The sequence below is a fragment of the Ciconia boyciana genome, chromosome 2, assembly GCF_034638445.1.
Source record: "Ciconia boyciana chromosome 2, ASM3463844v1, whole genome shotgun sequence".
NCBI classification, from domain to species: domain Eukaryota; kingdom Metazoa; phylum Chordata; class Aves; order Ciconiiformes; family Ciconiidae; genus Ciconia; species Ciconia boyciana.
The window spans coordinates 52,319,056-52,344,946 of NC_132935.1; the positions used below are offsets into that span (position 1 = coordinate 52,319,056).

Genomic DNA, 25,891 nt, shown 5'->3' on the forward strand with positions numbered 1-25,891 from the left:
TATTTCACAAAAGTATTTCTTACAGTTAAAATACATTAGAGCTATTTCTATGACATTACAGAATTAATTTTAGAAATTAAATGTGCACAATACTTCTGGACTTAGACACAAAACAAATGCAAGCAGTGCATCAGTACCAGAAAAAGAATGATCATGTAGCTGCTAGAATTAGATATCTATCAGTTTCAGTAATGTTACTTCAATTGCAGAATAATTGCTGAATGTGGCAAAACATTTATTTCTCTCTCCACTAGGTGGTGACATAACTGTACGCACAAGTCAAACCCTAACATTTTTTTTTAGTTAGTTGGGAGTTACAGAAGAGATATGGGTTGGAAAACTGTTATATTTGCATGTGGATGTCGATGAAGAAAAGTAGGAGGTTGAGATAAGCTTTGAGCATATCACTGATATAACAGTTACTGCTAAAGATATTTTTCCCCTGACTCATGTATTATAGCATAAATGGAAAAAAGCCAAACAAAGACTGGTTTTTTTTTAGTTTTCACCCTTTGCAATCGAATTTATACATAATCTTTTTCTTTAGCCCTTAAAAATATATTAAAAAAATAAAATACAATACTCTTACCACTGTTGCTTTCTGCAAGTTCCAAATCCGGGTGTGTATGTTCTGTGTATCGGATATGCCTATTCTCTTTTTTTCTTCTCATACGATTAACCACAGAAAATGATGAAGTCAGAACTGGAGAATCTGGAATGACTCCTTCTTCTAATTCCACTGCTTGCTGCTTTCGTTCCCTGGAGACCAAATTAGGTGGTCAATAAAACCCCAAGTCAGCAAGATTAAGAGCTTTCATTTCAGCAAGCAGGACTATCATATGGTTCAAGAAAGCAACAATTTAGAAAAAACAGCTTCTCAATAACATTACAGTGTAAAAAAGTAATACTAGAACCCAGTTTTTAGACACATCTAACAACAAACTCACACTTGCTCCCATCAAGCATAAGAACAGCATACAACCCTAGCTCTTCACATTTGAAGTCAACATTTAACTACTGCACTATGGAAGACCTTCCCTGGGAGAAACTAGGGACTGTAGAGTTTCTAGCTTGTCCTCTGAAGCATGTGCTACTTGAATTAAAGAATGCTGAAATGGATGGACTAGTGTCTGTCTCTCTGTATGGAAGTCCTTGTATACCCCAAGAATACTAACTGTCTTAAACAAAACAAAAGCTTTTGGACAATTTTAAAAGGTAATGAACCGCACTGTATTAAAAACAATCCCTCTCCAGACCACTGGATGATACCTCTTATTCACCTCACGAAGGTCTTCAGGGAGGAGTGTAAAAAGCAATGTAAACCATGTAAAACAAGTAATGTAAAACACAACATGAGTTATGAAGTTTATTTTCCCTTACACTGTCAGCTCTAACAGCATGTTGCAGAGTCAGCATATAAAAATTAGCATAACAAATAACTATGTCTTTTCTCTCCAAAAACTCTATCTAGGCATAGCAAGGAAATAACAAAAACCCACTAATTTCAGTTCTCTTAACTTAAATACAGTTTGTTTAGTACTTAATAAGGGCATTGCTACCTGTTGTATGGTGGTGGTAGCGAGAAATGTAAGAGGCAGTAAAAGAAAAACACAAGGAAATCTAACTCGGCCTCTTGGTCATCTTTCTGCAGTAGCACTTTTCCTTATGACTCTCAAGAGAAAACATGGGCCAAAAGATCATTTCCTAACTATAAAGAGAACGATGTAAGGTTTTGATCTAAGGGAAGAAGAGGAAATACAGATATATTTCTGCTTGCATTGAAATGAACCACAAGATCTTATAGAAAATAAGTTAATAGCATGATGGAGAACTGTAGAAAGCTGCCTGGCTTGAGACAACAAGTATTTTTGCAGTTAGGCTTTTTACCGTGACAAGCTTTGAACACTTAATGACAAACACTGATGCACTGGTGCTCTGAAGTCTTCACGAATCCTACTGTGTGATTTTGCAATTCCTCTTTTCTAGTACATTTACAAAGAAAGCACCATAACTGGAAAAATATATAATCTACTAACAATATCTTAAGAAACAAATCAAAACAAGCAGTAAAACAATATATTCATCCAGTTACTTTGCAAATTTTAGTTAGCTGTTAGAGTTCTCTTTACATTTACTGGCACCTGTGGCCTTGTATGACAAATTAGCCTGCTATAAACATATTTTTCTGTACCTTACTTCCATGCAAACCAAGAGGTAGTTCCTACATACCACCACAAAAAACTATCAAATTAAGAAACTGCCATACATACTATACATCATAAATATGCAATAAATGATTTCTGAATCATGGAAACATTTATCTGAGACCCCAGAAAAGATTTTTGCAGAAATTTCCTTGCTGTTTCTATCCATGGATAATTAAATTCTAATCTGATAAAGGATCAGATAATACAAGTCTTCTACAATTTCATTGATTTCACTTTCATAAAGGATTCTTACATTTTTTTCCTAAAATATTAAACCTTGGTAACAAAATACAGAAGACTGCAAAAATCTGATTTCATGTCATCCACCAGAAACAACGTTACCTTTCACCTACATGACGATGGTATAGTGATTTAAGTTGTTCATTCTAAATAAAGTTACATGACTGTAGTTCAACTGAAACAACCAAACGTAGTGGCTATATCACAAACAGCAAGACCATCCTTGTTAATTACTGTTAATCCACTCAACTCTGCACTCATTTAAATGACCATCCAACATGCAGAGCAAATAACTTTGTGTTACATTGTTCATTTTCAACTTTGCTACAGTGGCCAGAGATTTTTACTGGAAGCTAAATTGCAAGACTGGGGATCAAACTAATACGTTTGGATGGATCTGTCTGATTTCAATTTTTTTAATGTCACCTCCTAACTGCTGTCAAACTGCATAGGAGAACCATTATTGAGAAGCCATTATACAGTGGGAAGCATATAGAAATTTGTTCCTACTTGGTATTAAAAAGGAGTACTCCTAGGGTCATGAAATATGTTACTCTGAGAAGATGAAATGCATACAGAGAAAGAAAGGATGATTAAGATGCAAATGATGGGAGACAAACCAAGAAATACAGTGGAATAGGACCACAGTAATTTTGAACTGAACTCTAAGTTGTTATTCCTCTACCAAAGTTACTTTCTGACAAAGACAAGAAAACATTACATGCAGAAAAAGCCTTACATATCAAGTCCACATATCCTGCCCCATTTCCCCCCCCATGGACGTACGCAACTTGTTCACAGAGAGGCAAAACTGAGATACATTTCAGATTATGTCAGACCACAGCTATTCAAGAAAGGACTACTACCTCTGCCTTGTACAGTGCATCATATTTGTATATTAACCACAACATTATATAGCACATTCTTGCTATCGTATCAGATTATAATTTGACAGTCAATTTGTAGCTCATTATTTTTATGGTTTTCTTTTGAAATTTACTATGTTTTTTTCTTATTTAAAAAATTTATTCCAAGATCATAGGACTTTTTGACTAGCTGAGAAACTGCTTTTCTAATGTCTTAACCTAGGAAGAAAGAACTGGTAAAGAGTCAGAGGAACAATAGAATGAGACGTAAGGCTTTGCTATGCACTGTGACCAGAATAATCCTGAACAATCATTAAGTCAAACATAATTTCTATGACAAATTTATCTCTCTCTTTCCGTTTAAAAAAAGAAAGATGCACACAGTTAAAAAAAGCAAAAATTCTGCACAATACAAAGATGCTAGTTTTATGTTATAGTGGCTGTAGACTTTTCACAATAGAAGAAACTCAAGTTTTATAAAAGCTGATTATCTGTATTCCCAGATATTGCTACTGAGGAATGGGAGGGGGGGAATATCAAAAAAAACCTCAAAACTTACTCCAACTCCTTCTGCAATTGCTGGAACTGTTCAGTTATCTTTTTATTTTCATCCTGTAAGTTGTTTTTTTCATTCACTGCAATTTATAGGGGGGGGGGGGGGGGAAATCAATGAACACATGTTAACAACATATCATATCTAATTTTGTCAGGTCCTTCAAGGAAACAGAACCAATTCTAAAATGTAATACCATACACCCTCTACGGCTTACCAAAATGAATTTTCAAGCTAGTCACTAAAAAGTTGTAAAATGATTGTTAGAAAAGGCAAAGGTGTCACAATTACTGGATCATAATATTAGTTCCACACAATCATTAGCTACTTTTGTCCATGTATATGCAAGTGAGACTGTGTTGTAAAGATGAACGAATTGCTCACTCAGCTCCATGGACAAAATTGCTTCCTTAGGTTGAAGACAGCCTATGAAGTATAAAGTAATTAGAATTTTGTTTTAGCCACAGAAGCGACCAGCTAATTGGAGAGAACAGGAAAAAAAATTCTTAAAAATAATGTAAATATTTTGTCAGAAATTTTTGATTGACTTTTCTTAATTTCCAATTCATTCTGCCCATACTTCACACAAGCTTATTGCATCCCCTTCAGCCTTTTTTCCATGCTGTCCCAAACTAATGTAGTGATAACTCCCAAATTTTCTGTTCGCTTTAATTTTATTTTCTTGTTCTTATTTTTTTGTTGTATATTTTACCTCTGTATTATTCTTGACTGACCTTTTTTGCTGGTTGCAGGAAATACATAAATGGTCATATAGATCTCAACCCAAACCCGTGGAAGACTACTGTTCTGTCAGACAGTGTTCGAGATTTGTACCTAATAGGTCTCACCTTGATTTTTAAGGCTGAGAGATTTATTTAAAGATTGGTTGTACCCTGTGCATTGTTAATCATTAAACTCAAGAATTCAGAATATTTTTTTATATAAATATCCAATATTAAAAGTCCTTGAAAAACTGATGTATTACAGAATCTAATATTTCTATAATTTCAGCATTGAAAAGCTACTTTTTGTGTCTTGCATTTCCAGTATTTTAAATCTCACTGAAGGTCTGCTTGTTCTTGATCAAGACGACAACTAAATAACACAAAATAATTAATTAATGGTAAAGATGCTGTTAACATTTTAAAGTTCTGTCCTGTATTTTTTAGCACTTTATACAACCAATCTTTCCAAACTCTCTTTATGAAGACATTTGTTGTGTCCTGCCTTCAGGTCACCCAGAACAGTTTATTTTTTCTGGTCCCATATGTACGACTTCCTGATTTCAAAATGAGCTGGCTACAAGCTGCCTGGCATGAAGCGATTCTTTTGTGGCTTCAGAGGGTTATGTGAAGGTTATGGGTTACTGCAGTTAAACTCCAAGACCAACTAACGGACACAAGCTGGACCCAGGAAACTTTTGTTTGAACTCGCTACTTTGTGATCACCAGTTACTTTTGAAGTTGGGCTTTCCTTAGGAAAACTGGCAATTGGTCATTCTATGGTTTAGCTGTAGGAATAAACAGAAGCAGCTACCTTTTATCTACAGTAGCTACTTTACACTGTAAGATTTTCCACGTCAGTTCACTTTCAGTATCAGCACTTCAATCTAAGAAGGTGGGTCAAATGACTGGTAATTGGTGTGTTACATATTTTCAGACTGCAGAATTAAGTATCCCCCAACTGAACTTGGGCTTACTAAACACATCATATATAAATTATATCAAGCTACAGGAATTCAAGAGGAACTAGTTTAGAGAATAGTATGTGTTGCCTTCAGACTCATGGATAAAACTCACTAAGCTCAGTGATAAGTTTAAGATTCTGCTGCCGGATATTTTCAAATTCTTGCTGCTTCTTTCTCATATGTTCTTCGGTTACAGCACAGCGATCACATAATCCCGCTCTTAATCTACAATAAAATTAAGAGAAAAAAGTCCCTCTGTTAAGAAAATATTGCCACACATGAAGCAGATATCCACACTTAACTGGCCTTTGGAACAATGAAAACATAGCAATATTTTCAGATTTCTCAACAATCTAATACTATGCATACTAATGTTTGCATAAATGACTGTAGGTACTGGATACTTCTAAAACAACATGCATTACTTTAATAAAGGGGTGCATGCTACACCTTGCCAATGAAAGCCTTTGTGAGGTGTCCTACTAAGAGTACTGTCAGATATAAATTACATAGAATCACAGAAAGATAGAATCGTTTAGGTTGGAAAAGTCCTTTAAGATCAAGTCCAACTGTTAACCTAGCACTGTCAAGCCCACCACTAAACCACGTCCCTAAGCACCACTTCTACACGTCTTTTAAATACTGCCAGGAATGGTGACTCAACCACTTCCCTGGGCAGCCTGTTCCAATGCTTGACAACCCTTTCGGTGAAGAAGTTTTTCCTAATATCCAATCTAAACCTCCCCTGGCGCAACTTGAGGCCATCTCCTCTTGTCCTATCACTTGTTACTTGGGAGAAGAAACCAACACCCACCTCGCTACAACCTCCTTTCAGGTAGTTGTAGAGAGCAATAAGGTCTCCCCTCAGCCTCCTTTTCTCCAGGCTAAACAGCCCCAGTTCCCTCAGCTGCTCCCCATAAGCCTTGTGCTCCAGACCCTTCACCAGCTTCGTTGCCCTTCTCTGGACATGCCCCAGCACCTCCATGTCTCTCTTGTAGTGAGGGGCCCAAAACTGAACACAGTACTCGAGGTGTGGCCTCACCAGTGCTGAGGACAGGGGGACAATCACTTCCCTAGACCTGCTGGCCACACTATTTCTGACACAAGCCAGGATGCCATTGGCTTTCTTGGCCACCTGGGCACACTGCTGGCTCATATTCAGCTGGCTATCGACCAACACTCCCTGGTCCTTTTCCATCAGGCAGCTTTCCAGCCACTCTTCCTCAAGCCTGTAGCATTGCATGGGGTTGTTGTGACCCAAGTGCAGGACCCAGCACTTAGCCTTGTTGCACCCCATACAATTGGCCTCGTCCCATTGATCCAGCCTGTCCAGATCCCTCTGTAGAGCCTTCCTACCCTCACGCAGATCAACACTCCCGCCCAAGTGAGTTAATTATAAGTAAAGCTCATTCAAGCAAATACAAATAAGCAAATCATTCAGTAAATATAATTACTACTTCATCTAAGAAACATATATCGCTGTCATTAAGCAAAGTAATAAAATAAAAAGGAGAAATAGTAAGTTCGCTCTGTAACAAATACCAAGCAAATGCAAAATCCTTTATCTTTATCTAGACACCAATACTTAGAAGTGTATCCAAAAGTCCCTGTGAGGCATTGCCTCCACTGTCAAAATGGTTTAGATCAGCTTTTTAAAGCATATCCGCTATCAGAAAAGGACTTGTTATGATCACTCCATCTTACTTGACACATTCATTCATGCAATGAAATGCGCATTCATTTTACAGGTGATAACTGAAGTGCATTTATTTCTGGTACACAACAAAAAGCTAACAGTATTACCAAAGTGAAAACCACGCTCTATTTTGCCTGCTAAATAAGAGACCAATTGGTTAAGAGTTCTGCATTACTGCTGCTAGCACATGAAGTATTAAAAAAACAAAACCCCAAACAAACCACCTAAGTTTCCAATTCCACAGTTGAATATTGGAAGCAAAAGCCATCTTGGGTATTTTAACATTGTGGAATTATGGAAAGAGTAAAATACTGAAATGCCTCTTCATACTAGCTTATCTGACTGTGTAATTAACACAGTATTATCATCTCCTTGCATTAAACCACTTTACTCATTTTAGTTTTCCACAATGTACTTCATCTGCTGAGAGATTAGAAAAGTCCATCCACTCCACAAATGTGTCTCTACCTATGTGGTATGAAAGTTTGTTACCTGCACAGTTACAAGTTTATCCCTAATGCCCTTCACAGAGAAACAGAGTTGAATGCAAAATTTGAGTATCATAGCTCTAAAATTTGAGGTAGCTCAGGAATGTGGGAAAATAATTTACTATGTAAAGATCTCCTGTTCCCAGAAAGCTTCTGAGAACCTATTAGCAGCAAATTTAATATACACTTTCCAAAACAGGTATCATTTTTAAAAGATGAAAAAATGCACTGTAATTTCATGTCTATTGGTTCTGTTTTGCTATACCAGATTAAACAGGAACAAATAAGGGAAAGGCAGAACGGGTCAAAAGGTGATCAGAATGTCTAAGTCCAAAAGAAGGCAAAAGACAGAACATGTGATTAAATTTAGATAAAACAGAGAACTGGTAAAAAAGACCCCCCCCAAATCTGAAAGATTTCCTAGTGAGTTATTTCATGAGTTTCAAAGTATATAATATAGTTTGCCCTTGGGTTTTGTACTTGTGTTACATCTCAATTGATATCAAACTTACCTCTACAAAAACGGATGGAACAGAATGTGCTTTAAAATAGCTGTCTGCCTCCCAAGCTGATCTATTTAACTTCTATTTATCTTAAGTGAACTAACCAAGCTAAGCACTTCGAAAATAACAAATAACAAAAATTTAATTCAGTCAGAATAATCTAAATTCTACACTTATCTTTAAAACAGGCTATTTGAATTGTATTAGAAAAGGACTGGTTTATGAAAAAAAAAAACCACTCCAATTTGCAAAGTATCCAGAGCTACTCTCTAAGAGCAAAACACAACAAACCCAAAAGCTAAGAGACACTACTTTACCTGTCTTCTAAAACCTTGATAGTGTCATGAAGTGCTTTTTGCTGTTCTCTGAGCTGCTGGTTCTTGGTATAAAACTCTTCAAGCCTCTCTGCATCCCTAAAATCAGATAGAGAAAAAGTTAGTTCTAGCTTTAAATCACAGCCATTAGTTTTTCAACAGAGAATTCTCTCTGGCATGTTTCTTTCATATTCTTGGGAAATGTGATTATCATCAGCACAAATATTAAGTTGAAGATAAATGAAGCAAGTGTTTCTGATGAATGGTAATTTAGAAATGTCTGAGTTAGGAAAGGAGCAGCTAGTTTCTAATTCATATTACAGTTGAGCTTCTGTTCATAAATCTGATTTTTGCTCAGGACAAAAATTAGAGTCGATGACAGTCAAGGCATAAAAGCATAATATTCAAGCAACAATTTCATGGGAACGTAAGCTCAAGCACTTCTCTTATTTTACTGTGTTGCGGAGCTGTTGGGAAGCTAACTGGGGGCTTTCACAATCAGGTCATTTTGGTCTTGCCTTCGCAGTGACTGCATCTTGCAGTGTGGCAATCCATATTAGGTTTGTAAAGCTCTGACAACCTTTTAGATCCGTTAGTTTGGTTTAGATCTGTTACAGGTTTAGTTCCTCAAGAAGCAATTCTCAGAGTCTATAGAACGTGGATTCCCATAATATGCCTACAGATAGAGACCTCTCTTCCCAAAAATCTCAGAAATAGAAGATCTTGGGGAAAATACCTTCTCTAAAAGCTAGGACTATTTAATTAACAAAGAACATTTCCTCCTCAAAAGAGCTAAGGAAAAGCAGTAACACTAACTTCCCAATTTTAGCTCCTCTTCACTTTTTTTCAGATCACAACACCTCTTCAAGATGCAAACAAGGTATGAGCAACAAGCACACAATTTTTTTCTACAAGGAAATTAACTTTCAGTAAAAGCTAAGCAGCTGAATCTATGTAACATGACAATGACTAACTTCCAAGAACTCATTCCCAGCTCTTCTTTTTACCATGGAATCCTTTGTATATTCCATGAAAGCAGGTGTTTGTTTTCAGTGTGCCTGAGATGGATTATTTGAGGAAGCCATGAAATTGGTTCACAAAAAGCTGCTAAGCACACACACACCAGGAAATGAAAATGTAATTACTAACTTGTTGATACAATTCTTTTACACAATCATACTTTTAAATTAGCACTATCCCTTTAAGACATTAGTCAAACACATTTCCATATTGCTGGTATTAGAATAATACAAGCAATTAATCATAGGTGATAAAGTGAATGGGACAGCCGTAAACTTCCGTAGTGTACAATCACAGCCATATTTTATTAATTCTGAAATTTAAGTACAGACATTTTATTTTTCTGTACTACCATCCAGACCAATATTGTCCTTTTCAGCTGCACATACAACATATAAACTTGTACTTTCACTTGGGGAAGACAAAGTGTTAAAGTTCTGTTACCTCAGTTCATTAATCAAGTACAGCCAGGCCAGGGCAAAATTTGAAGTCTGAAAAAAGCAGTCTATTTTTCTGATGTTTATGGCATAAAAAAAAAAATCTCTTTTTTTTTTTTCAGTTTATGCAACTTACAGAAGGCCTAAAATATAAAATTTAAAAAATATTTTCTCAAGATACCTTTAAGTCATTCTGTGGCATTAAGTTATTTGTAAAAAAAAAAAATCCCTAAAAATACAAAGAGCCATCAACATACACTAAAATACTCCATGCCTTCTACCCAAACCCTGTAAAATGTCACATTAAGATAGTAAAATTACAGAAGGAACTAGGCTTTTTTTTAATTCTAGTGCACCTGATAAACATGGCAGACATTTTTGGCTCTCAAGGCACTCTGCATAATGAACAGTCTCTGACCTAGCATTTACAAGTCATTAGCTCCAATGCTGGTGGGATACAAAATAAGGTGCTCATTGTCAGCTGATTACCAAGTCTGAAATACTAAACCTCAGGTATTCAGATGCACCAAGGAGAACAAGACCTCCTATGTAAGAGTACTGTATCTACAACGTGGTAATTGTAGAAAGATTCCAACAAACAATAATTAAGCCATTCGGTATGTGTTCACTCACATCACTGATAATAGTAATCATCTAGAAAATTAACTGACCAATTTAAGATTTCAGAACGTGGAAGCAACTCATGATACACCAGGTTAAGTTAACAATAACAGCAAGAAATCATTTTTAATCTAAAAGGATGAAATTAAATAACTACTTCATTTATTAATGATACATAAGAAATAACAAGATGTTAAACTGATTTTTTCCACAAAAGTAAGTGTAGCCTCTAAGTATAAAACATAGCACCAAATATTTGTTAACTGAAAGACATCTAATAACCTAATATAATTTCATCTACTAACATAAATATATTCCTTCTGATACTGCAATATCAATCTTAATGTTCAGAAAGCATATCTTTAAAATGTAAACACATATGCTGTTTGGATTTTAAGACAGATCTGACAACGTTCCATGACACAACCTGAACTCAAAATCTTGATAAAGTTCATATGAATTCATATTTCCAATTGACTAAAAATTCACCAACAGACCAAATAAGCAACTGGACTCTATTGCCACTTTTTTTTTTTTTAATAATTTGTGAACTCTTATGCACAATTAAACAGCAGTTGCAAATAGTATACATTGCGTTCTACTAGTGTTGGAGATTGAACACAAAGCCCTATAAAAGCTGATAAATCTTGATCCTGAGGAGCATATGTGTATGCAGGGGAACAGGGAGTTAGCCACATAGGTACTCTTGGGATTGTAAACCCTGCTGTAGGTTTGGTGAATTGCTTAGTCAATGCAGGGAATCCTGATGGTGCCAGAATAAGATGGATGCTGTTGTGGAAGATTAATTAATCTTTCCTTTTGTGATCCTGTCCTGAACTGTTCCTTCAGCTGCCACTACTATCTTCTAGCAGCTTCTCTGCAGCCTTTAGTCCTCAGAAAGTGCAAAAAAACCACTTGCACCTGCTCTGCCAGCATCAGAGTGACACCGTGCAGACAAAAGTCAAAATCATAAGCAATTACCCATAGCCTTCACAGATGAGATCTGTATGAATGCAGCCGAAATGTGAGAAAACACAACACTGCACAGGCTCAAAGTGCTACTGTGGATTATCAAATGCCAGCAGGATGGGTGATATTTAACTGAAATAAGCAAAACAGAAGCTCAGAGGAGGTTTGAGCACTACAAAGGATAAACAAAATCCAGAAAGATATCTAGGGAAGAGAGCAACACAGGCATTACACAACTGAAGGCAGTTTCTTCCAAAAGCCTAGTGAAAAGAAACAAGAACAATTTTCTTGGAAGTGAGACACAGTTATAATTACAGAAGAACAGTTATAATAAAAGTAGATAGCAAGTATGTACTGTAGTACAATCAAATCATACTAGAAAAGCCAGTATCATTATAAGATGCATTTACATACTTCATGTTACAGGAAAAGGAAAGATGGATTCCACTAGAGGGAATTTACTCCTATGGAAAGACACCCTTGTTTCCCTCCCAACCAGAAATAAAAGCTCATCAGGGAGTTTAGACAATAACTGTCAAAAAAGCTAGAGAGTTGCTTGAGTTACTATTGTACAAAAAAGTACATGATGACCTAATTTTTCTCGACTAGGGGAGGGTTATTTCCTGCTTATACAATTTGAAAAATGTAACTAAAAAGAGGGACAACTAAAAAACCTAATAGGAATGAATGAGAAAGAAAACCGACTAGATGATGATAGAAATGTTAATTCTGAAAATGCACAAACTATGCTTGAGAGCACTGTCACTACACTTTAAAACTAAGACTGTCTATCTTTGACTTCAGACGGCAATGCTGGGAATGCAAATATGGAGTATTTTTGCTAATTTTAAGAAGAGTTTAATTTCTTTAACATAGTTAATATAATTATATTGTTTTCCAAAGTGGAAAAAAAAAATCAAGTAATTTATTTTTATTCCTCCTACACAGCACTTTATAAAGTGCAACTCATAATACAGGTCATACATAATATTAACATAATATTAATGTAATTAAATCTGAGGTCAAAATTTGAATCAAGAATGACATTAGCATATCTCTTATCATTTAATTAAATACAGCTTTAGTCAGCAGAAGGAAAATAAAAGCTAATTTAGTGCTGTAAATACCTATTGTGATTCTACTATACATGTAAATCTTGTAATTCAGATTTTTTTTTCCCAAATTGCTTCTAATGAACAGAACTAAAAATTAGCAGCAAATAATGGCTGCAAAAGAAGTTACATATGTCTTAAAATATAAGAATTGAGTGAAAATTAGCAAGGTTATTACCAGAATATTTACTGAATAACTGAAAGCTGAGTTAAGGCACAACACCTGATACTACAGGCAAACGTAGCAAAAGAAAGTTTCTAAAAATCTTGGCTTGTCGTCTTGTCACTTACTTCCCTTTTACAGATTTTACCTCAATTTTAAAATATCTCCCTAATTATCTTTCATATTAGAAATGTCAAAATCTTGATAGGCATCCTAGAAATACTGTAGATAAGAAAACCTTACCAGTCATTTGTTCAAGGAAGGCAAACCCAGTGTTCAGGTTACACACCCTATGAAGAGTTACGTATATCTTTAGATTACTTCAGCTGAATTATTTAGGTGAGTAGAGTTTTGTACACGTCTGAAGAAAGAATCCATGAAACCTCAATTGATCTTACAAGAATTATGGCTTGTTACTGGTACTCAGACTCTCCTTTTATAAATTAGATCACCAGGATGAGTACTTACAAGCATCTTTCCTTTTTCAACTTAGATATTTTCAGCTGTAAGCCTGAAAAGTGGAAAGAAGAAAATACACGTTATAGAATTCTGATTCAACAAAATGAGTGAAACAATAAACTAACTCTCTTTTTGCCAATGACATCTGCAAAAGAGAAAAAATGTCACTAATTTTGAGAGAAAATGGTTCATTCTGGACTTCTTGAGTATGTTTTACACGATCTTGGAAACAAATATAGCTATTATGATCCCTAGGAAATAGGGACTTCTTAAACAAACACACAGATTGCCACTTAAACAGGTATAAAAACACCACACATGAATACCAAGCACTGTCAATATATTTTCATTGACTATGCCTACATTAGTAGCATAAAATACGTTCTGTGTATGCATAAATGCATAATACTACACTTGAAATGTAGCATCCAACCACTGAACTGAAAAATGTATTACAATGTATACACATAAAGGAAACATTAAAAATAGATGATTCAAGGCTTTAAAGCACAAAAGGACAACATACTCTATTGGAGGTATGCTACCAAATCCTCACAGCCAAAGCTTCTTTGGAACCTCTTAAAGTGGACTGAAGAATGGTATTTCATCTGTGGCCCTTCTCCCACTAAGGCCCACACACTCCTAAATGTACGTTGTGTGCAGAAGTAAAAAGGTTTGCAAATACAACTGATACTCTCGGCAGGAGTGGGCAGCTGACAGCCCAGGGGCTAGACAGCAGTCCAGCCAATCTGCTTGCAAGGTTTTGGGTGCGTATGTATGTGTACAGACAGGCAAGAAGATAAAGGTGCTTTAAGTACGGCACAGCTTAACAAGTGGAATGCAGTGCTATGGAAATTTATGATACTACCCACACACAAGCTGGCCATTCCTCTTCTAAATAAATAGTCAGAAATAATCAGACTCCAACAGTGTAACATTTTCTTAAATACAAATCCAACAGAAATTTTCCAAAGACATCAGAAAGTAACGAAACACAATTTTTTCCTAATGCCATATTTTCTTCAAACTATGAAAAGCTGTGAGCAACTTCAGTTTGAATATGAGGTGTCTTGTGAGCTTTCTTGCAATTAGTCATTTAGGATAATATGATAAACTTATGAAACCAGAACACTTTTAAGAAAACTTCTGACAGTTTTGAATTTAAACCAAAACATATACCTGATACTACATCTTACTATAGAAAATGTAGGTTAAGGCAGCTAATAAACTTTTTTCTCTCCCCTACCATAGTCAACTAGGAACAGCTCAAAGGGGAAAACTACTCACTTGAGAAGGTTCACTCTTCAGGCCACTTACAATGTAACAGTAAGGCCAGCCAGAGCCTCAGTGAACTCATGCCACAGACTGCTACAAGATGTCAGTGAGACAATGAGGTAAAAATGCACAGACTACTTAAAAAAAAAGTTATTAGGAAATATAGCAAGATTTCTTTTATCTCTAAGTGTTCAACACCTGTGAGATGTTATGTTCTATCATGCAGATCAGCATAGAAAGAGGGTTTATTTTTTTAAGTAGTTGCTATTCATCAAGTCAATTAGGCATCTGCAATTAGAATCCCTGTAAAGTGTGCTTTACTGCTGCTCCACGCCCATCGGAAGGAATGAAGCTGCACAACAATGCATCTCCTGTATGAACAGGTAGTCTGTTCAGCAAGTATTTAGGATTGTAACATTGGCAACCTGAGCCACAAATTGAAGAGGCAGCACTCAAAAGGCTGAGCACTGTGCTACAGGTAACACTATCTCCCCTCTCACCTGAATGCAGGAGGAACCAAACTAGTTACTTAAAGGTTGCATTTTTTTCTTAATTCAAATTACTGCAATGAGAAGGCAGGAAACCAGTTTGTTACATTTATCCAAGAGCATTGAATTACTATGTCGGGTATAATCTCTTCCTTTTGCTTTTCCAGAACATTGGGAGGTTTTAAGTATACTCATTAAGACAGCTTGGCTTTTCCAGATTTCCTTATTTAATACTCTAGTGAGCATATAAACTTATAACATAGCGAAACCACACTATGTACATTCTCAATTCAATTTTATCTTTCACACAATATTTCTATGAAATAGACAAGCTGCAGACTATATAAATCTACACTACCTAAAGCTCGTAAGTGTTTACTAAATGACACGCTGTTTCCATTAAAGGGATGGAGACTTTCTTTAAACTATCATTAGGCAGATTAATTAACCACACAACACTATTTTATGAAACTTGCAACTTGATTAGACTATGTACCTGTCATATCTCAATTAATGGCTACGACAGTTTCTGTTCTGACAAATTTTCAAATGCATAAAATTCTTAAAATTGACAGTGCCTGGGAAGGCTGCGGCACCTTTATTGCTGAAGTTTTCTCGGAACGAGTTGGACAAGCTTCTGTCAGTAATGACACAGACATAATCCTACCTTAAGGGTATAGAGATGGACTAGATGACCTCCTAAGATCCCTTCCAGCCCTGTTTTCTATAATTATTTACTTCTGAGGAGCTTCCAGCCATTTCCTTTCCTACAGCAATCTATCAATGAGATTGCTTTCCTCATAATTTTCTCTGCATCTATGACTACAGTTTTTTCCCCATTGGTATCTTCTGCTTTTCAGAGGTAAGGAATAGTTTAAGATAATTAGGCTATTTCTTGTACACAAAGCTCTCCTCACATTTCTATGCTGAAATACATTTCTTTTTAGTATAGAGCTTTAGACTTGAATTCATCCTCAGGAACCATGTTGATAAGACACACATGCAGCAAGTATCCATATAATTACTTTGAGCTTGATGCAAGTATTAACACCTGCAGAAATTAGCCACTTTATAAACAGCATTATTAAATTCCTTTCTAATTTGTGAGCACTATGCAAGTATCCCACACGTTCTACAGGTACAAAATAAAAGCAAATATAGTTTTAATGACCATTATTCTGAGTTGATGAGCACTTCTGAATTTCATGAAAAGTCAACTGACATTCACCATGCCCAAAATCTCTGGAAACTGTGTTGTAGGAGTACTACCCATTGTCACATAATTAATTTGAGAGAAAATGGTAGCTATTTCATCTGAAGAGGGCCAACAGTTGGAATTTTTTGCAAGTCATCAGTTTAAAAGAATAAGAAGCTGGGTTTGTTTAGCTAGCATGGTGGAAAAAATATACCCTTTACAATATAGTAATATATATATTAAAAAAATCAATAAAATCAGTTTCAAACTGTAGGAGTTTGAAGTATTCTCTAGTCTATATTCTATAGCTACATAAATATTATAACTTGTATAATATGCCTGACCATTTCAAGCTCATGTGTCATAAATCCTACTTTTCATGGATTTGTAATAAATAATAAGAATTCCACCGTTACAGTCTTCAGTACCTTGTGCCCTGTACATGCAAGAAGCTTTTTCTCCAACTACTAACTTTCCCTTAATCCACCTTCCACCATCTTTAAAATAATTTTTTGCTGACATTTAGATTGGAAACTCATGAGTCAATTTTAATTCTTATTTATAGACTTCAGAAACAAGCAAAGTCCAGGCAAGCCTGTGTTTGATGTTTCTAAAATATCTTCCAGTACCATTTTCTATAAGAGGATCCCCACCTTTTGAAAAAATTAACTATCCTTCAGGCATGTCTTTGATGTTATCATGGAAGACCTAATTTTACCTAACACGGTGTGGGACATACTGACAAAGGGCTAGGCATGAAAAAGACTGCCTAGTGGCAAAATTATCTGGCCCCACCCAGCATGCATTCTAAAAAGCATGTTCACTTGTATAAAGAAAACCAAAACTTTAAAATCACGTGCTGAACATCCCAAGAAACTAGAGAAGGGGTCACTTAACATTACCCTCTACATTAGAGCTTTGTTTTTTCAGTTTTTGTTGTTCAGACATGCCATAGATTGCCAGATCCCATTCTGTCAGTACTTCCGCATTTATCTGCAGTTGACATCACACCCACTCTGAAAAGAACCATCAAGAATTTAAAAAAAAAGTCATTAAAAAATAAATAAGATTTTTTTTGGGGGGACGACATAATATAAAACTGTGTTTCATATGGTTACACATACTTTTTTTAATGTAACAAAATGCTACTATCTGGTACATCTTTCCTTTCAGTTGCCAAACTGATAGAAATTTTTTTTGTTTGGTCGGGTTTTTTTAAATTACTAACACAAAGTGTCAAGGCCCAGTGTTGCAAACTGTTGAGTCAAAACTTTCAGGAGGAGGTATGAAACATCTATACATTATAAAACAGTCCCCCACAGTTTTCGAAATTAAGAAGTGATGATATAACTGGACCTACATGGACAGACCTGGAACTGTTTTGAGGCTGGTGGAAACAACCAAGGCCACTGGAATGGTCTGGCTACAAAGATCCACTTGCATGACTAAAGCTCTTAATTCACAAAAACTCACCTGCTTTTATTCCAGCCTAATATAAATACTGTTTCATGCATAAGGATATGCTTGTTGGAAGATTCAGTCAAATACTGTTCTAATTCCATCCAAAAGAAAGGATCGCATGACTTCAGATTAGCAGAACAAAACCTTAACTTCTCCTAAAGTATTTTTAGCAAAACATTTTATAAATACTCCTTGTGAAACAATATTATAATAAGAATATAAATATATGGTGCAATAATTCATCTTTGAGTGTTATTAATTTCCTGCACTACTGAAGAATGAATGGACACTTACAGTGAATCCATTGTAAAATTGATATCACAGGTCACAAAATATAATGTAAAAATAAGCAACTCTATTATAATTTTTGTTGAGAAAATTTAGAACACTAAAAACTGAAAAAAATACTTTTCCCTTCAGTAATATCAATCTGCAGAGGTATTTTGCACAAGTTAGGGGAAATAAACAATGCATTTTAATTATCCGAAGTGACTAAACCCAAATGCAAAAAAAAAAAAAAAAGGAAAAAAATTCCATTGAATAACTTGATTTGGAAACTTTTAATCATAATCCATTAAAGGCAAAGTAACATTTAAATATTTCCTAAGCAAACACAGATCCCACGTAATATTGTGTTACTTTTTCTTCACTGGCCTAGCAAATCATTTATACTTATTGATAAGTTAAATCTAATCCTGTTAAGGCAGGCTTAGGCAGTCAATCTGTAAGGATCATTTGTAATCATCCAGTCCAACCTTCTGCATAACATAAGACATTAAAAAAATCTATTTAGTTCCATGCAGACAGAGTGGTACTCTGGTTTAAAGTTTTCCTGTGGTAACAGACAGCCTTTTGTGAACCCAAACATTTAAAATATACCTTGTACTTCTTTATCATGACATTCTTTCAGTTTGGACCACAATTCCTTGAAGAAATCTCCAGTAGGTTCTGCAGAACTAGGGCTCCCACAGCTTCCTCCAGATGCATTCATCTTGCTTTTTTCCGCTCCCAGCTTCTTTGACTTATTTGCAGAACTGGCTTGCTCTCACACTTTAAGTTTTAAATTACATAGTTATGAAGCTGTTTCTGAAGACAGGTGTATGCCTGTAATGACAGATCGACAACACTTATGTTTGCATTCAGAGTACAACTTGCAGCCATGGATGAAATACAAAGCTTACTGCCTACGCTTGTTGAGTTCTACCTATATACTGACAGTCATCCTGAAAGTGTGGAAGATGCTAAGTATTTTGCTACAAGTAATTATAAACTAACAGAATTTTTGTCCCCATTTAAACAACTATCAACTTAAAATTAGATTAAGATGCCTAGGAGTCTTTATTCTTTTCCTACATAAAGCTATAGTTAAACAGAATTCCTGTTTTCCAAAAGCAACCCATGCTTCCAAAATCTTGCTGTCAGCAAAAACATTTGTCAAAAGTTTTATCAGAGATATATTTGTGTACATACATCCTTTACATAAACATGGATTCAAACAACACCCTTCTGTAAAGAAAAGTTCACATACCCTTGAAGTCTTTGTGATTCTACATTGAAATTATTCCCACTCCCTGATGAAAAGGAAATAGGAGAGTAATCTCAAAATCTCAAAGTCTCAAAAAAATTAGTATTTGAGGAGAACTGTTGAAGTCAGACAGCCCTGTCTTAAAAGCCAGACTGCCTACACAACTCAGAACAATCTTACCCATAATTCTTCTTTGTTTTGAAGGGTTTCTTAGCACAGATGATGCCCTCAGGTAAACTATAGGGGAAGCATGGTACTCAGACCTGGGTCTAAGCCAAGGTAAGATTCAGTTCTATTGGCACTGGGTATCCAATACTGAAATACTCACGTAATCTCTCTGTCCTTCAGTTCCCTGTGTGTGAAACTGGACATTCTGTTTTCCCCATTTTTATGGGGTCAATGTTAAACAAACATGTTTGAACAGGGACTGTGTCATTACCAGGTGGACACAGCTATCTCTATGACTCTGTAATATAAATTACAATAAGAAAAAAAAAAAGTAAGGTAATTTGTACTATTCCTAAAGTAGCCTAAGCAAGCAAGCCACAATGTCTATATAGACAAATAGAAGGAGCAATTGGCTCTTAAATTTTTGAGGCACAAGTTATAGTTGTAGTTCAGATGACACAAGGTCTACAATCAGTCAAGAAGCTGCATTTCCTATCTTGAGAGCCTTCAAGCAACTTAGAATATCTGAATGCAGCTACTGGTTTAGCTGGTCCCCTAGATTCACCATGATAAAATCTTTAGTCCAGTGGTCAGTGACCTAGTGTAGGGCCTGGAGGCCTTGGTTCCAGTCTCCTTTCTCATATCTCTGTGCACAGTCTTAAGCAAGTCACTTTTCTTTCAGTCTGTCTGTCTTTAAAATGGAATAAAAATAATGGAATAAATGGAACAAAGCGTTATTCTCAACAACACAGGAACATTTGAACTGTATGTTTTCTATAGCATAAGGATACTTAAACACCACAGTAATGGGGCTGACAGAACCCTCAGTAACCATTAGGTAGCTCCACATTCACTTTAACAGGCTCTGTCTACAGAAAATTCAGTGTTCATTTCAGTATCTCATTTCAAGTTAGCTAATGTTCTTATATTAAGATAAGTCTTTAATAGAAAATAAAATTACCTTTTTAAATTAGCAATGCCTACAACTCTTCAGCGGAAGTTGAACAGTAATCTGCTTGCAACTTTGCAGCTGAAAGGCTCCGCTTTGTGTGCAGTCACATTAAGCCATCTTACAATGCTTCTTTGTGGAACCGATTGCCTAGTGACATTAGGAATGTCTTTTAAACTCTTATTTTTCTACCTTCAAGCACAGATATCTCAGAAACCATCTTTTTCTCTGTCAAGCACTAGGGCAGTGAAATCAACAAACTTGCTCTCACTGCCTTAGATTTTAGTATGTCAGATGAATCATTTTCAGGAAAAGGGCATCTGACTCTAGAATTAGCAAAGGCTGTCCCTAGTGTTTTTGGTTTGGTTCTTTTTTTCCCGCCAAAGATGACTGTAAGAAAATTGCACACAACTTGCTCAGAGTTTCTGCAAATGATTAGTACATCAACTGAATACAAACAGGGGAAAAAAGAGCAAGGAGTTTTCCCAAGCTTCACCTGCTTCAAGATCGCAAAATGATACCTTACTTTCTACAGGTGTTCAACCTGCCTTCAAATAGAGGGCCCCCAACAAGTGTTCAAGTAGAGCCTTTGACAGGTCTGCGCAGTTGCACAAGTGTAAAAGGCATTCAGCGATGTCAGCTTCTTAGATTACTCTCTAGTCCTAAGAAAGAACTTTCCAGTCCTTAAGGAAAAAAACACCTGAGCGGGATGTACAGACACTTGCAGGTAGGGAGAGAACTGGAAGCTGCCTCAGGGGGGAAGGAAGGACAATGTCAGCCCCCTCCCGAATGTCCTGTTGCTGTACACAGGCAGGGTGCAGGGCCACTCTCTCAGACGGGGCTTTGCTCCTATCTTTCCGACTAACCCTTTCACAGAACAACCTAAGCATTTCTATTTCCCTCTTCTTCCAACCACCAACTCCCTCCGGCATCATAAGACCTTGTGCAGCTTCATAAACGATTGCCTTCCTACACACGCCTTCATCAGCACTGGCAGTTAGCTAAAGCACTGAAGCTACTTATCTTATTTGTACTTCGCTGACAGAAACACATTGCCTCCCTGATTCTGGAGAGCACAAAGCTTCCTAATCTCTGACCCCCACCAAAAAGCCCGAGCACCAGCTGCTCCTACAAACTCAGCTCTCAGCTCTCCCACCGTGATTTTTTTTTCTTTCCCTTTGCACAAACACTACACAGAAAACTCACTCGTAAGACACGCCGGGGTGCTCTGAGAAATCCTGCCATGACGAGCGCCTGAGAGTTTCCCAGGTGGGAGCGAGCACCCGCGCCTCAGCCGCCCCCGCTTCCCGCCAGGCTTGTGTCACGCCCAGGACCCAGGACGGCAAAGAAGGGGTCGGGCATGCCCCACACGCCCCTTCTCCCGAGCGGCAGCAAGGCCGGCCGGAGCCTCCGAAAGGGAGAGTACGGGCAAGCGCGGCCCGCTCCCCGCCGGGGGCTCCCGGCGGAAGGAGGGCCAGTGTTTGCAACGTGCCCCGCGGGAACCCAACGGGACTCGGGGCCGCGGGGGGAGGCCCCACTCGCGGCACGGAGCTGTGGCAGAGCCCGTCCCCGCACTGGACCGGAGCGGGAGCGGCACGCTCGCGGCCGTTACCAGGCGGCGGCGGTGAGGAGAGCGCGCGCCGTTACCTAGTTAGCTCCCGGCGGCTCCGCGCGAAACGGCGGGAAAAAGGAAAGCCGGGGCTGAGCGCCTTTCCTGCCGGGGGAGGCGGGGCCCAAGCAGTTCTCACGAGGCTTCCGCACTGCTCTCGCGAGAGCAGGGCTGTGAGGGGATGCCGCGTCGGGGCTGCCCCCCGCACCGGTCTCTGGGGCAGGCACCCCGGGGCGGGAGGTATCGTTCCCGCCCGGCGTTCAGGTGCCACGGGCCCCGCCATTTGGAACGTCTATAGAGTCCGACAGGCGTTGTCCCAGTCCTCTCCTCCTCAGCTTGTGTCTGGCCTGGCGTTTGGGATTTCCAAAGAGAGCAGCCTGAGAAAAGCCAAGGGGACGAGCCGGGCTTTGGCAGGTGCCACGGTTAAGCATGGCAGGCAACAAAGCATTATGGAAAAGCAAGGGTGTGTGTGTGAGAGCCTGCATTAAAGCAAATGCTGCCCATACAGGGGGAGCCTACCTGAAAGAAAGTCATGCTGGTTTACCTGTAAAGAGGATCTTCAAAACTCCTGTAGCAGAATTGGCCTTGCTAGTATTCAGGCTATGCTGCCAAATCTATCTTTTCCGCAGGATTTGTACTCTGCTGACTACTGGGGTTTACACACAGAAGATGTATTTGCAATGCCGTCCGTCCCTCTCCGTCCCCCTCCCCCCCGATCTTAACAGATTCCATGGGTTGGTTATTTTAGCATCCGGCAGAACAGCCTGGAGCATATTTTAATGTTTTATGTGACTATGAAAACCTGTAGTCTCATATAATTAGTATGGCGCAAGGCAGCTGAACTTTTGTGTCACTTTTGAGATTTTTACCAATGTAATTTTTGTGCACCATTCCACTGCACCATTTTGGTATGTATAGGAACGCTTGCAGAGACAGCTTAGTGGCATGATTAGAGGACACAATGGTGATCAGTTTGCAAGGGCCAGTGCTGCAAACCACACACTTTCTAGATTATTGATAGCGGTATGAAAAAAGTTAGGTATTCAGGTATTTAATAACTGTTAGTAACTGTTCCATCTTACTCTTGTTACACTACTTAGATCACTCAGATCTCCAGAAAGTACTATAAGTATGGAGCTACAGCATAAATAAAACTGAATCTGAAATACACTTTCAACATTTCTGAAGTATTTTGAAATACTGTCAGACGGGAGTCCAAGACAACCTGTGATTAAGCAGGCTTTAAATCTGTTCACCTTTGTTGAAAATACTCTTGGTTTTCCATTAAATATGTACCTTGAATTTTGAAGTATTTTGAAAAATCTTGTAGTTAACTTTTGTGCTCATTCCTCACCATTGTTTAACCACTTATTTTTCAACTAAAATAAATCCAATGTTCAGTAGGTCAGCAGCAGATTACTTAGATTGTAAGTTTGATCCATTATCATATCAGTACGCATACGGTAGAACTAAAATTAGCTTCATCTTATGGAAGAAATGTCATAATAGCTTGTGATAGACACTCCAGTCTTAAATAATGCTTGTTGGCAGCTTTTTATTCTATTTTTGAAACTTTTATAATCTAAAAGTTTGTCATGTAGGAAAGTAGTCATTTCCTCAGACATAAGAGAAACATGTCTTAAATATATACACAGATCTGATAAGTAGCAATAAAATAGCCCTCTTGCCGATTGTTCAGGTATTTTACCATAAACTGGACCTTTCTTTGTATTTATAGGAAGCACTCTGGAAAATAATTATGTCATCCATTTTATTTCCCAATAAACTGTGTAAGCAGTTTATTCTCATATTCTCTGAACTTTACAGCTATATAAATCCATTGACTTCTACAGTGTTATTCTTATCTAGTCAACAATAAGTGATAAAGGATTAAAACCAGCAGTTGAACTTTATCTCCCTTCCAGATTTATTTGGTTTTATGTGTTCCATAATCACATACTTGGCCACCAATTACTGAATAGATCCCTGGCTCATTAAACGTACTAGAAAACAACTGAAGAGTCTGATATTCCACATTCATGTATATTGAATGTCTTAAGCTGACTAGTCTAACTGGAACTGCATCTCATTCATCTCATAAAAGTAAACACACACACCTAGACAATAAAACTGTGGGAAAAATACTTCACCATTGTTGCGCTTGAACTGATAGGAAACTTTCTATGGTGTCATGGCTCATGCCCAAATTTCAAAATAACCCTTAATATGGCACATTGAACGAGGTGACAGGATACTTATCCATGAGCAACTCTGCAAAAAGGGAATCTGATTAAATTCTAGCCCATTTTAGACCTGACTGGTCTGAAATGTTTAATCTTACTACTAATATGTGAAGCTGTTGATTTTCAATTACGCTTTAGTAGTAATGCTTTCCTTCTTGATGACTGGACTATTTACCAGCAAATGAACTAATGACTGCATTTCTCTTGTAAGAGTACCACAATGTTGCAGCACAGGTAAAATAAAAAATAGCCTTTAACACCCCCCCCGCCCCCTCCTTTTTGGGGGGTAGTACAGAGGCTCTGCATCAGTGTTTCTAACTGTTCAGGTAGCAGAAGGTGACCTAGCTCACTGCATATGCATACAGAATAGGGTTAAAAGAGCAGAAGCCTATGTTTTTTGCTTCTATTACCTTAACTGTAGATGTAAAGATTAAAACCAGCTTTGAATTACACTGGGGAACTCCAATTTAAATATTTTAATTGCTTTAAAGACAATGGTAAATATATCACACTTTTCCTGTATATATAAATATATATACATATATATCTACATAGAAAATAGTGAAGTCCTTACTTATTCGCATGAGATTTAGTAGATTGCGCATATATATACATGGCGAGTGTGCTCACAACCTCCTTGACTTGTAGATCTGCATTGAGGGATAAATATATTGCTTAACTCTTTAATCATGTTCATTTAATGAACTTTATGTTGCAGTTGCCAATAAGGACATCAAAGGGGCCCAACTTCAGATGCAGCGAATAAGAGCATGAGGCATAGTTCAGCTGCTACCTAAAAGGAACTTGAATTGGGAGTGTAGGAACTGGCAGTCCTCTGAATGGTATGATTTCTTACAGCTGGGAGGGCGCACAGAGCACACCATTGCTATCTGGCGCAGGTAGTTAGTTGCTTTCTCTGCAAAAATAGGGAGGAGCCACTCCATCACCCCCATTAGTTGAATTTGATTCTTCTCAAGCTGCTTGCTTAGCCACTTTTGAAATAGAGCCAAGATCAAATTCCCTGATGCCAGTAACATTGTTCACTTTAAGGAACCCTCTTCTTTGAAGTGCTTTCACTGCTCCTCATCTGTAGTCAGAAACAGCCAGGATTTATTCAGCTGAAACTCTCAGGTCTTTTAGAGAGCCTTCATGGAATAAAAAAAAGCAACCTGAGGGATGCTGTTGCAGAACCCCAGTGCAGTGTTCCTGGTCCTCAGACTCTTAAGCAGCAGCACCTATTTGTGTTAGCTGCATGCGGAAATGTTTTGCTCCTACTTATGTTTCTCAGGTTAACATGAATAGTCTGAGTAGTTATGCATATTTATCTCAGCCTTGGAAAGCTGTTTCAGGCTTGGAAGGCTGAAGTAAAAGTTTACAGGTCTGTGTACAAAATCATGCCACCTACCTTTTACTGTAGTGAATGACAAGAATTCAGGACAGGAAAACAAGCAAAAGAGAAACAAAATATGGGAAATAATATTTTACTTACCTTTTGAGAAAAAAAATCCCTAAACAACGGCTTCTGCCCTTCCTGCCCCCTAAAAAAAGGCAGCTGAGGAAAACCCAAATAAAACAGAACATGTAAACTGGAGAGAGAGAGGATGGCAAGCAGTATTTTGAAAAACTGGTTTATTTGGTTTGAA

The 25,891-nt window shown here is 37.5% G+C and overlaps 1 protein-coding gene across 4 annotated transcripts in view; it reads right to left on the reverse strand.

Annotated features, from left to right (window-relative positions):
* RBBP8 (RB binding protein 8, endonuclease) overlaps positions 1–22,158 on the reverse strand; it is a 39,806-nt gene extending 17,648 nt beyond the window's left edge. The window contains exons 1-8 of one of the 4 annotated variants that reach the window (XM_072852640.1): positions 22,044–22,137; positions 20,409–20,546; positions 18,634–18,858; positions 13,345–13,387; positions 8,558–8,653; positions 5,666–5,778; positions 3,873–3,948; positions 590–759 (exon numbers count right to left, since the gene is read on the reverse strand). In XM_072852640.1, coding sequence (XP_072708741.1) covers positions 590–759; positions 3,873–3,948; positions 5,666–5,778; positions 8,558–8,653; positions 13,345–13,387; positions 18,634–18,745 — 610 coding nt within the window. In that variant the 5' untranslated portion in view covers positions 18,746–18,858; positions 20,409–20,546; positions 22,044–22,137. Of the gene's footprint in view, positions 1–589; positions 760–3,872; positions 3,949–5,665; positions 5,779–8,557; positions 8,654–13,344; positions 13,388–18,633; positions 18,859–20,408; positions 20,547–21,602 lie in introns of all 4 variants that reach the window. The other 3 variants (XM_072852638.1, XM_072852639.1, XM_072852637.1) reach the window with 3 other exon arrangements.
* Positions 22,159–25,891: the final 3,733 nt, after the last annotated feature.